This window comes from Aptenodytes forsteri, unplaced genomic scaffold (genome assembly GCF_000699145.1).
Source record: "Aptenodytes forsteri isolate BGI_AS27 unplaced genomic scaffold, ASM69914v1 Scaffold82, whole genome shotgun sequence".
NCBI lineage: Eukaryota > Metazoa > Chordata > Aves > Sphenisciformes > Spheniscidae > Aptenodytes > Aptenodytes forsteri.
Window position 1 is genome coordinate 14,087,725 of NW_008795490.1, and position 13,498 is coordinate 14,101,222.

Sequence of the window (13,498 nt, forward strand, 5' to 3'; positions counted from 1 at the left end):
TACAGATTGAAACTTACAGTGTAACTAAGTGTATCTAGATGCATATGTGTGGGTGTATAAACACATGATACGTGTATCTATATTTTGGCTACTGTATTAACACACACACATATTTGGAAATGATCACCAATGATGATTTCCATGTCTCTGGTGCTTACATGTTTAAGCAACTTCTTTTTTGATTCGTTTAGCAGCAGCAACAGAAGAACCTGAGGTGATTCCAGATCCGGCTAAACAAACAGATCGAGTGGTGAAAATAGCAGGAATAAGTGCTGGCATTCTGGTATTCATCCTGCTTCTCCTTGTTGTCATATTGATCGTCAAAAAAAGGTAAGAAAATGATCTGTGCTGATCCCTCTTTTTTTTCCCCCCCTCTGTTTTGAACAACAATAACTAAATGGGTATTTTTTACAGGTAATCTAAAAAAAAAAAAGTTTCGGGACCAGTAGCTCACATCAGCTTTTGGATGAGTTTTGTGTTTCCTGTTGTTTTTGCTGTGATTCTTATGACAGATTTAAAGAGAGGATTACTTTATATTTGGGATACAATAGCTATATATTTTCTCATACTTACTTATTTCCAAGTGGTTTTAAGTTGCAGTTAGAGTAATGTACAGAATATTAAAATGGGTGGAATTGAAATTCACAGAGCCTTTTTTTTTTAAAGCAAAAAAAAAGAATAACTTACTGCACTTTTCATGTTGTAATCACCTAATGAATTTGATTTTCTATATGCAGCTCTAATGAGTTATTTGTATCTGTATGTTATCCAACTTGCAAAATAATGTAATTTTATACCTCTATTTATGCTCCTGTAAACCTGGAGTTTTTTCTTAAAAGTCGTACCACATCACTGTAAAATTATCTAGTGAGTCCTTAGTGCATGAAATTGTTTAAAAGTGTATTAATTTGAATGAATTTTAATTTTGTTAGCGCTTTCTTAGTAAGCAATATCGCCATCTTCTGGCATTGTACAATGCTAACTCCGCATCCAAAAGCTCCTACCTATAGTAAATTGTGCTACCCTATTGCTCGGCCAGTTTTTAAAACTCTCGATTTCCTCGCGGTTGCAACTCTTTTAACCTGGCATAAAAGTTCATACTACGGCTCTATAAATTCATAGTGATAGCATCGAAACCAATTCCTCTCTTTCTGTGCACCCCCTCCTTGGCGGGTCCCCTTTGCAGGGCACAAGCTGATTTCTCTTGGGTAGAACGAGACCTTTGTCTTCCAGTGGTGCATGTATTGCATTCCCTTGCCTTTTGCAGAAGTCTTAATGGAAGGTATATTTGTAAATGTTGCGAATGTTCCTCTGAAATACAGCTTGCTATTATTTTAAAGATTAAGAAAAAAAATTAAAATTGTACCTGAGATCATTCTATATGTTATAATTACTGGTTTGCATTAGATTTTTTTAATTTATTGCCTCTTTACAATTGTCCCTGGAGATATATAACTTGGAGAAGAAACGTCTGCATTAGAAACATTAGGTATGCTTATAGTGTTCTGTGTTAGTTAGCTACATATGTGATTTTTCCCAAAAGTGCTTTTACTTTTCTCTGTTGTTTACCTCTGTGGTTGAGAATTAACACATATGCAAAAGGTCCAACTCATCATATGCAAAAAAGTCATACAGTCAGCCAATTTTCTTTATTTACACAACTTTTGAAAAACAAAAAAAAGTTGGTTTTTCAGCTTTCAGGAAGAAATCTCTATGTCATAGCTTGCTTGCAAGGTGTGCGCTGGGGAGTATCATCTTCTCAGTGCGTGTTGCAGTGGTCCCCTTATATTTAATAGAAGACTCTGTGTGTGTGCACGTGTGTGTGTGTGTGTGAGAGAGAGAGACTGCATACCACTATATAATGTCAGTCACTTCCAGATGGGATTGACTAGTTTTGCAGGTAACAAAAAAAAAAATCTTAAAATTCAATGTGTTCGTTTTTCCTATCCTTTTTACCTCTTGCATACGAGTCCTTTTAGACTCGTACTTTCACTGTTGAATTGTTTGATGAAAGTAAGTTAATTATGTCCGTGAAATGATACTTTAAAATTTCCCCTTTTTCCCCCTTCCCTTCTCTGAACCTGTGAAGGCAGTACCCTCTTAGGAATGATACTTGATCATCATTCTAAAGCACATAACATTTCTAAACTCCTGTACTATTTTGTATTCAAAATAGGTGAGAAATTAACCTCTTCAATGAATCTTTAATGTTTGGCAATTTTTCATCATGATAGTTTAATTGGTTGTCTATCGCGTATGTTATAGGTGTGCCATTCTGTCCCCCCCGCCCCCCGCTTAGGGAAAGTGGGCAGGTTTTTTTTTAATACTAGCTTTAGTCAAGGTCTCTTACAAAAAGCATAGAAAACCTTTGTATACCTGAGTTAATTCAGTCCGTTAGTGGAGCAGGGCGATTCATATAATGAAGCCAGGAACAGCTGTAAAAACCCTGACACATTCACACGTACATAAACACACTTCACTTAGTTGTGGTGGGACTGAAAACCGATCCGTTTGAATCATCTTCTGTAGTGCACATATTCAGTGATCCATTATGTAGTATCCCTTTTGGTACCTGAATTGACCACAGCTTATTACACGGAAAAGTCAATAAAAAAATGGTTTCTGCATTTTCATTGGTTTATTAAGTTGTACGCACAGCCATCGCTATCTCAATCTGATTAAATGCAGCATTACATTTTATTGAAAAACGGAGTGCTAAGCAGTTTTGTCCACGAGCTTGAGATGTTTTAGGCTTTGCCTGATCATTTTGTACAAATTGGTTTGAAGTTTTCCCGAATGAAGCTCTTAACAGCTCTTACAGTTTTACTGGAGTAATCAAACCAGCTAAGAAAAGGGATACTGCATCTTTAACAAGCAATGCCATTTTTATTTTCTAAGTCATTGTTGGACTATTTCCAAATGTCCTTCATTTCCTTCCATTTGTTTACCTTCCATATTTTTAATGCTTAGCATGACTACATCAGCATTTCCAGTTGTAAGATTTTAAAATAGAAAACATATGTTTGCATTCAGGAAATGTGTGGTATATATGTCAGTACACACGTATCTGTCGTAAACGTGTATTCTTTAAAATGTGTGTACTCATATAGCTACATATAGTACGCATACAAACATTATGTATACACCTGTGTACCAATAAAGATGTTAAAATGAATGACATGAAATTTGCTTTCTGATTAAATGTATTAATGCAATCTTTAGTTTTTGTCACTGAAAAGTAAAAAGCATATTTACTGCACAAGATTTGTACACAGCTGTTCATTTGTCATGACATCTAGGTGGTAATCATTATATTATGCTGAACTGCATGTTGAAAATACACAATCCATTTAATTTTCAAATTTTTTGGCAATAAATGAAATCTCAGCATGTAATTTTCTCAAGTGATCTTTCTAAAAAACAAATCATTTTTATATGCTAGTGTATTTTTTTTTTTTTAGTTGCATGGCAAAGTAAGGCTAGTTTGTGCATGAGCAAGTTGAAATGCTAACTAAAGAAACATGAATTTTTCAATTTTTTTTTTAAACGCACATTTCTCTGCTTTACTGAATGTGACAGAGTCACGCTTTTCATTCACCATTGCTTCTCTTTTTCCACTGTCTGTGATTTGCTTGCCAGGAGGAGCTACTATTCTTACTCCTACTATCTGTAAGTAGAATACGGGTGACTTACTATTTTACATGTTTTAAAGATGCAGTATCCCTTTTTAAAAAAGAAAAACAGTCTCTATAATTTTCCTAAAGTTTTATTGATGGTTACCTTTCTTTATTCTCAGGCTTGAAAAATTGCTTGTATTGTTGTTCCTGTTGTTCTTACCCTGTTTTTTTTAAAGGGATATTGTATTTCTAACTGTATATTGAGACTTTTGCTTTTTGCTACAGTTTTTCCCATAACTATCATTTTGGTTTATTGTAATCATAATTTAATTTGCATTATGATTCACAGCGACACATCACACTAAGGAAAAAACCACTTTCCCCATTTCCTAGCTAGAGAACTGTGCTTGTAAATCACAAATTGTTCTTTCTTAGCGTATCAGTTCAGGAGTGATCCTGTGCACCGCTTTTCCTACACAGATCACAGGCAGATGCCAGACCTTTATAAATAGGTCTGTGCCCTACCAACGGCAGAGCAACACGTCTGCCTTTGTGGTACCAACCGGTTTTGGTTTGGTTTTTTTAATAGAAATATTTTTTGTGAAGTGGTCTGCATCTGCTGCTTGTAAGGTGCTTTGCATACACATTTTAAAGTGTGGATCTTACTTTATGACACTGGTTTGCATAAAGTTTTGCTTCATTGAAGCAAAATTGACTTTTTTTCTACGTGTTGACCAAATGAGTGTTTGTGAGGGCTGCAGCAGTTTTGGCCGTGATTGAGCAAAGCAGTTACACACATTCTTAATTTTAAATAAATGCATAAAGCCCTTGACTTCAGAGGGGATCTAAGAATGCGCTGAAGTGCTTTGATGAACCAGTCGTGTCTGATAATGATGCTCTTCCACGTTTTTAAGCAGATTAGTTGACTTCTTTAAACAAACTTAAAAATAAAAAAAAAAGCTAAGCTGGCTTAGCTAACTGCCATTCTCCGGTTTATTGTGACAAATTATAATTTCCTTGTTAAATAACAATTGCTTCAGCTCGAGATAATTAACTGCACAGTTTCATCCTATGATGGAACACTTTTCCCCTCCAGCTCCCACTGAAACACCCACCTGCCAGGTTCACCCAACTGGATCCTTTAGCAGATAATGAGAATCATTTACACTTTCTGTCAGCCTCAAGTACTTTAACCTAAGGATTTGCTTAACTCTCCTGAAGCATAGATTGCGTGTGCCTTTAGCCTAGTGAGGGAAAGGGAAAAGGAAAGGAAAAAGAAGTCGTCAAACCCCGAGGGAGCCAGGAGCTGTTGAACAATAAAGCAGTCCTCCCGTTTCCCAGCAGCTTTGGGTTGCAGTGCTACAACACAGTGGGCCGTTTTAGGAGGTGAAGCAGAGCATAAGAATTAGAAAGTAGCTACTGTAATAAGCTAATAACTTGAAAGCCTTAATAGCTGTTGATTTATTTAGCGTAGCTAGCAAGTTTTGTTGAAGTGATGCTTCAAAGAAGGGCTTAATATAGTCGAGAGATGAGATGTAGTAGTCTTTTTGTTCCATTTCTGAGGTGGCGTTAGGAAAAGGTGATCTTCACTGTGTAGAGACTATCTGAAAGGCTTTGAAACTTAAAAAAACAGTCTGAACTAGAAATGCCAGTTTTGTGTAAGCTTTGATAGCATTGGGAACCAGTTGTAAAGCTCAAGCAGTTTCACTTCTGGAAGTTCTGATTGTCTTCATTTGTTCGACCAGAGTATCATTTAAACCAACTTTTCTTAAGTAAATAGGAATGTGTGGAGTAAATGTATAAAATAAAGCATTTTAGGGGGGACATTCAACTGTCACTGTTTTTTTTTAATTTTCACTGAACAACTGATACACACAGAACCCTCATGTACACCGCAAGGGTCTGATGAAAAAATGATAGGTTTAGAGACCACGTTTGGGATTTTTGTAGCAGGGGGTTATTGAGTAGCAATTCTCCAACTAGTAAAAGAAACGGGGGGGGGGGCGGACAAAATAACGAGATGAGTCTGATTGGTGAAAGAATCTTTGTTATTCTCAGGAGTGCTTTGTCCATCTGTATCCTACTTTGTGGCCCCTTATTGTGCATCAAGACTATTAACTTAACAATCTAACATTTTCTTAAATATGCAAAAACATGAAGTGCTCCCTGCCCTAGAGAGTGGTGTAGGTCCTTTCTGGTGGATGTTCCCAGGACTTAACAAGTAAATTTAAGATAATTTACACTAATATTCTTTTTGTCTACTGTTAGAGTGTGGCACAGAATATTAAAAGTTATCAGAGAATAGAGGAAGAGCAAGCAATCCTTTTAGTCAGAGAAATGTAAGATAAACACTGTCTAAACAGTTAACAGGATATTTGATGATATTTTATGCAGAAAAAGCTTGTGAAGCTAAGCTGTGTTTTAAACATACATTTTCAAGAACCCAGTATTTTCCGTGATGATTGTGTCTCTCCCACGTGGTGTCAGATTTATCCAAATAAGCAGGTTGGCTATCTATTATATTGCAGTCACAGCTTCAGTTGAAAACGGGGAGATTTCAGAGCAGTCTAAAGTACGTCACAGGTTCCTGCAGAACCAAGGTGCATTTCATGCTGCTCTGCATTCTTCCTACTACTTGAGATATATGCTTTAACAGTAGTTAAAAAGTAGTTAAAGTTTAACAGGCTTTAAGTGATAATTAAAATATATTGTCTGCTTCCATCTGACTTCTGGAAACAGTGAAAATCACTTCCAGTTCTTCATCAAAAGGAAAGAATTAAGAGATATTTCTGAAGCGTGCACTTTAAGGGCATTGGCTGTTAATTTGGGGGGTTTGGTTGTACAGATTAGGTTGCTGTTTAACTGTGATACATTCAGAGTGTAAGACTGTTAATGTCAAAATTTAAGATGTTCCCAAACTGCATGAAAGGGTAGAGCAGTGAGGAGGGTTTTGTTTGTTTTTTAAAGAACCAAAGTTCAGTGTCAGGCACAAAGTGTGGTATCATGTTGTATCATGTGTACTGAATGGGAAGAACAACTTTTAACATAAAAGGTAATATGAATCCATATCAAATAATTACGTTTCTTTTGTTATTTCATCGGGTTTTTGACTAACAAAGTAATTTAGAAGGTTAAATGATTTCTTCCTAACAAGGCAAGCAAGGGGAATGAATTATCCATTTATAAAATCAAAACACAGATTTAAATGGAGATGGTTGATAAAACTGCATGCACAGATGCTTCTTATTTATCGTTTCAGTTAAAATGTAATTATATTTTCTAATTTGTTTATATTAGTGTAATTACTCTGCAGGAAAAAAAATATTACCAGGGTACAGAAGTTAGCACTTCCATTACAGCATTTGTGTGTGCACAGAAAACACAGGGTCGTGACTCTTTCATAGCAGGGTGCATAGTTTTATCAATTTCACGCTGGAAAAGTTGTACACAGGAAGATCAGCCAAACTTTTCGGTCACTCAGGATTATAGATAATGATTACTGTAGACATCAATGTTCATCAAGTATTAAGGTGGTTTGGGTTGTTTTTTTTGGCTGGGCAGCAAACTTGCGAAGAAGCGCAAGGATGCCATGGGGACCACCCGCCAGGAGATGACACACATGGTGAATGCGATGGATAGGAGTTACGCTGACCAGAGCACCCTGCATGCAGAGGATCCCCTTTCAATCACATTCATGGACTCTCATAACTTCAGCCCCAGATGTAAGTATGACAGTGATAGATACTCTGGAGTGTAGGTGAATATAGAAACACGTAAAACAATTCTACTTTTTAAGGAAAATTGTTGTAAGCTCCAGGTTTTCTAGGAACATTGGTAAACCCAAAGGTTGAGTAGAGATGTTCGTACGTTATCCTTATTGGTATGTGGCCAGTTATTTAAATATTTACATGTACTTTCAGTATGCATTGTCACTCGTTCTGAGGAAAATATTACACTTCTAGAGTATCTCAATTAAAATCTGAAATTGAGTTTTCCCTCATGAGGATATTTAATACCAACACGTCAAATATTACTGCGTAACACCATGTCTGTAATGAATAATAATATGATGTCCAAATTAATTTCTTTCTTTTGGCAGTAAGGACATTATAACAGAAGGAAACATTGACAATTTTTGTTGCTGTGTGAAGTTTAGGAAAAAGCTTGTTAATATATCTGCAAATTTGCTCTATATTTGTATTCCTTTTTTGTAGACTTGCCAACTGTCTGGTTTTGACAAAGTTTGGCAGTTTGGGTTTCTGACTGTTAAGTGTCTGGGTTATAGCTACCACTGTCCAGCACGCCTGCCTCCCAACATCTGCACTATGCCTTGCACAAAAGCAAGATACTCCACTGGCAGACTCTGAATACCTCAAAACTAGTGTGTAAGTTACTGAAGGGACACAATTCTGCCATGGAGCTGGCAGGAACCTGACCTTCTCACAGCCACATGGACTTGTGGCTTGGCTTTAAACAGATCTGAGCAGTGTGAGCTGCTTCTGAATTGCCATCTTTGGGGAATGGCGCTCCATCTCCCTTCTCCTGCCTCCCATACTGCTTACCATGCTTGAGCAAAATGCATCCCTTAAGGCTCTTAAGTTCTTTCCTGATTGTTGTAAGGGAAATGGATTTTGGAGGAAGGTTTATTGTTCAGTTTATTGAAGCTTACCAAACTGCAGAGTGCTAACATTTTAAGTGTCTCATAACCAATTATAAATGGGAGTTTAGTATCAGCCTGTGAGGTTTTCTACACAGTTTTGGCTGGAACTGTTTGAAAATTCTCCAAAGTTTGATGTCTTATTGGCATTGAAATTTGTGGAGGCAGGTTTGCAAAGGCAGTTCGATTTGGACTAAGTTATGGTGGATCCCAGGCAAAGTATCCATCAGGAACCTACATGGCTATTAGTAAGCCGGGGCTTCCAGGCACGAGCCAGGGCTTCCAGGCACTTGGGCAGCCTTCCAGATGGACTGACGTGACACCAAGAGCCCATGAGCCCCAGCCCTCCAGCTGTCCTGGTTGGTTGGCAAAGAAGTCTGGCATCACTGTTTTCCAGCGTCCTAGGTATGTGATTTTTGGGTGTTGGAGAATTCAGTTCCGACCATCGTCTGTGCTGAGGCAAAGAACCTTCCAAGCTTCCGGGGTTTTCTGCTACGTGAAAAATTTTTAGGCAGATTGCTTGAGAACTGGAGCTCAATTTTGTCACAGAGCTGTTGATATTTTAAATTTTTGTTCCAGATTGGAACAAAATCAAATTCTGGATTCTGCCATTTCTGTCCGAAACAGCGCATTTGTCTCTGTGTGGTTCTAGTTGTGATAACAAATGATAAAATCCTATGAATTTTATTCAAACATCTGCATCTGTGTACCTGTGATTTTCTTATACTCATTAAGAGCAGTATCTTTGGCACTGCATGTAAAAAAGCTATTAACTGTAAATATGTATATATTTTTTTTAATGACCTGGAAGCCTTTAAAGAAATACCATTTTATTTGGAGGTGAGCTATTCAAGTATTACATGAGAGGATGTGTTTAAAAGAAAAGGAGCTGGTTCTATGAAAGTGAACCTTTATTGTGAAGCTAAAGAACAATAGTGAAGGAGAAGCCCTTTCAAAAACTAAATTGCATGTAATATCTTCTTTATTTCGTTTCAGTAAGAATCTCTTTGCCTTTATCATTATGTTTCTGAAGTCCAAAATCACTGCCTTTCATTCCTCTTTTATTCAGGATGCTTTCTGGAACTCTGTATTCATTCTGTTTTCCTGTTGTAACAAAATTAATGGGGTTTAGTTATCACCTGGTTATACTCTGAAGTATATTGTTTTTATTCTTAAAAATACACAAATTGAGGGTAATGTATTTCTTCATGAGCTTTGTTTTCCTACAGTGCCCAATGATCCACTTGTGCCGACAGCTGTGTTAGGTGAGGACCCTAGTCCTTCATTATCCATTCCTGCATGAGTTTTGTCTCCTTGCATGGTTGAACGTTGGAACAGCTTGTTTTATATAAAAGATAGCTATGCTGTTGTCAGAAAATAACTCTACACTCAGTTTATCAATTCAGAATTAAACTGACACTGCTTGGAGAATAAAAATTATTTTATGTTCTCATTAAGAAGTTATTCCTAGTCAGTGCCAACTGAAGAGTAAATGAGGAAATAGGTAAATGGAAAATACTAAAACTTTTCCCCCCAGAGCATTCAAACCGAGTTCCAATGAACTGACGTGTGAAACTAGAACTCTCTTAAGAGATAAGAAAAAATAAAATTCAGAACGATATAGTATTATTTGGTACCCAAAGCTTGATTTTCTAAGTAAGTAACAAGAATGAAAATAAAAATAGAAAAGGGAAGAACTGAAATACCCAAGAACAAACAACAATTTCTTTGTAGGTTCTGTACAAATATTCTTGTATACCTATATTAATTACATTTTTCAATTGACTGTAACTAGTAAGTTTTTCAACTTTATACTCACTTTAAAAAGAACGGATGTTGGGAGTGGCCAGCCTGCTTATTTCTATGTCGCATCTAACACTGAATGCACATTTTAGAGCTTTTTAAAAAAATACAGAGATAAAAGTATAATTTGTACCCAAGTTCTTGGTTTGATAAACACAATGTGCAGTATTGAGTTTCAGTCAGTTGCTGAGGTTATTTTAGGATAAAAGACAAATATCAGGAAGTAGACATAAATATAAACTGAGGTTGAAAATTAGATTTCCAGAGGTAAAGCTTAAAGGAACCTGGAGGCAATTTAATCCCTCCTCTGTTTTGAGATGAGACGTTATACCTATAGGATAGACTGTTTCTGGCAATTGATTGTCTATTGTGTTTTAAAAATCTGTAGTGAAAAGAATTTTACTTTTGCAGTGGCATGTTCCAGTGCCTCGCTCCTCCTAAATAAAAATAAAATTCAGATCCATATTAGTATTATTTGGGACCCGAAGCTCAATTTTCTAACTGAGTAATAGTTACTACTAACTGGGTGTTACTACTGGGTATTATTACTGCTCACTCCTAGTTTTTCCTAACTAGACGAATCTAGACTACATCCTCATTGCTTTGAATTGAGCAATTTCCTTTTGACAGACTCATAGAAAATACGGAGAACTGACACACTCCTGTCCTTTTAAAACAGCCTTTTACCCATTGAAAGGCTCACGTGTCCTCAATTGTCTCTCTTCTAGTTGAGTTAAACCCAGTTCTTTCACTCGTCGTCTTGTAGCTGATGTTTTCTAAACCTGTTATCATTCTTTTCCTCTGAACACTTTCCAACTCATAGGTCGAATTTTTAAATTGTGGTGCCCCAAATCAGGTACAGTTCTTAGAGGAATTCTCAATGCTGAGCTGAGTGGAATAGGTACCCCATGCCCTACTTGTAGTGTTCCTGCTACCTGAACTGTATTTTGTCCTTTTTATTGCACTTGTGTTGCTGACTTGTATTGAGATACCTGCTAAAATCCCAGTTATCGTTGCCCAGTCCATTAATCCATTTTGTAGTTACATATTTGACTTCCCTTTCCTACACACAGTATGTTGCATTCACTGTTTAATTCACTTTGTTGATTTGTGCACTGTTTCCCAAATAATCAAGATAACTTTGAAATCTGATGCTGTACTTGTGAAGTGCTTGTGGTGCCTTACTGCTCAGTGCCCTCTGCCCATACTGTCAGGGTATTTTCTATCCCATTATGCAAGTTGTGAGTAAAAATGCTGATAGAGAGTATACCCAGGAGGAGCCTTTGCAGATCTTCATGTAAAGTGTCCTCTGAGACTGACAGCAAATCACTATTTGTGAGTAGTCTTTGGTCTTTGTCAAGCTGGTGTATACTCACCGTGTGGGAGACTTATCAAGTCATATTCTGCCCATTTCCTTTTGATAATGTTGCAAATGCCATTCTCTTGACTACAGTAGCGTCTTAGAAGGTTTATAACCATCAGAGCAGTTAGATGCTGGAGCCTTCCACTTTGGGCCCAAGGAAACCTAACCAGGTGGTTTAAGAAGTTTATGAGGGATGGTGAAATAGCACTGTTGCCTGAAAGAGCAAAGGGGTAGACTCAGTAATTCTGAATACTTCCCAAAATTAGATCAGTGGACTTACAGAAAATGAGTCTTTTCCTGAAATTCTTCTAAGATCTTCTCGTATCTTTTAGCTTTATTTCAGGCACTTACAAGCTGCATAGATACTATCTGGTGATACTTGTCAAGCTATTCCTAATAGCTCATTTAGGCTATAAGCATATTCTAAAGGTCAATGTGTTGCCACTGCATTATGGCAGACACAGACACGGGCAGCTGTGAACAGCGAGGACAAGGGATTAATTGAAGAACAGTTTAATAGTTCCTGTCTGCATTTCCATCTACCAGTAATGGTGTTTTGGGCATGATATTCTCCTGGTATAAGCAAAGCAATGCTAGTTGGAAGAGGTAATATTTTTCATTGCATGGACTGAAGTAGCGGAGAGAAGTAGGCAAGCTTTTGGGCACACCATGTAGAAGGGGTTGGGTAACCATAAGCTTCTTCCTTTGGAACTAGATCATTTGGCCTACTCCATCTCAGTGTAGCCCTTGCTTGGCCCAGCATCACAAAACAGTTTCCCTCTGTTTTACTTAGAGATGAGCAAAATTTTATGGGCTCTAAATTATAGAACATGTTATTTTATATGAAGCTCTTATTACTTTATAGCTGTACTAGGTTTCTTTTTCTTCATGTATAGGTTATTAATGCTACTTTCCATTCTGTGTACATTAGCACTAAGTTAGTATGACAATTTTGCTTTTCTCAAGTCCCTATCATTACATTGATGGCATAATAATGTGGCCCTTATATTTTTAAAACGGCTTTCATTGTTACCTATTGTGAAGCTTTAACAACTTTTAATGTCATTTTCTTTTAGTAATTTTCTAGTATAGTCCTGAAATAAATTTCTTATGTTCTGTTCACTCATTGTTTTTTGCTGCTTCAATGGGTTAAAGTGCCTATTACTGGTAAGTATATGGCGAGGAATGGGGAGAACTGCAAATCCTGAGGTGGTTTGAAATGTGTATGATTTAATATGGTTAACACTACAATAAAAAGTGACTGCTGCATGTCACTCACATTATTAGGCAGTTTAGTAAGGCATAAATATACTGAAATTAGCAACTTATGTGACAGTTCAAAGAATCGGGTTTCTTGCTAGGAGATCTCATTTCAGAAGGCATTAACGGGGTTTGCATTTGGTGGAATTGTAGAAAACCCAACCCTTTGGGTGTTCATTTTTTTCCTAGAGTGTTTTACTTCCTAATCTGGATCCTTTGCATGGAAAATGGTAAACTGATTTCGAAGACGTATAGGAGGGGTTGGCTACCCACTTCTCATTTCGGTAGCTACTTTCCAAAAAAGGTTTCTAGAATTTTTCTTCCTCTCTAAATTCATTTGAACTGCTGATTGCTAATTGGAAAAAACGATATTTCACAGAAGGGATTGACTAAATGTGATCACTTCATGCAGCTTTGACATTTGGTTTTGATAAGAGAATTGGTGTAACATAGGGCATTAGAGGAGACTTCTTTGTTTATACAGAGCAAAAACCGCGGCTGAAATCAGCACACTCAACAGTTTAATTTCTCTACTAAAAGACCTGAGTTAAAATGACCACTCTGAAGTGAGGAGACTTTTTGTTTATACAGAGCAAAAACCGCGGCTGAAATCAGCACACTCAAGTTTAATTTCTCTACTAAAAGACCTGAGTTAAAATGACCACTCTGAAGTGCTGATTCATCTTCCCAAATGGAGGTAGTGTTCTGAAGCGGTAGCATAATTGCTTCTCTTTTTTACTTGGATCTCAATTTACTGTTTGTTGGCTTTAGACAAATGATGTGCTGATACCACTACAG

General features: G+C 36.9%; 1 protein-coding gene across 1 annotated transcript in view; it reads left to right on the forward strand.

The window, feature by feature from the left end:
* The window catches only part of PTPRK (protein tyrosine phosphatase, receptor type K), a 340,206-nt gene that overhangs the window by 303,060 nt on the left and 23,648 nt on the right, over positions 1-13,498 (forward strand). The window contains exons 13-15 of the mRNA XM_019472633.1: positions 195-330; positions 7,179-7,339; positions 9,504-9,539. Coding sequence (XP_019328178.1) covers positions 195-330; positions 7,179-7,339; positions 9,504-9,539 — 333 coding nt within the window. The remainder of the gene's footprint in view (positions 1-194; positions 331-7,178; positions 7,340-9,503; positions 9,540-13,498) is intronic.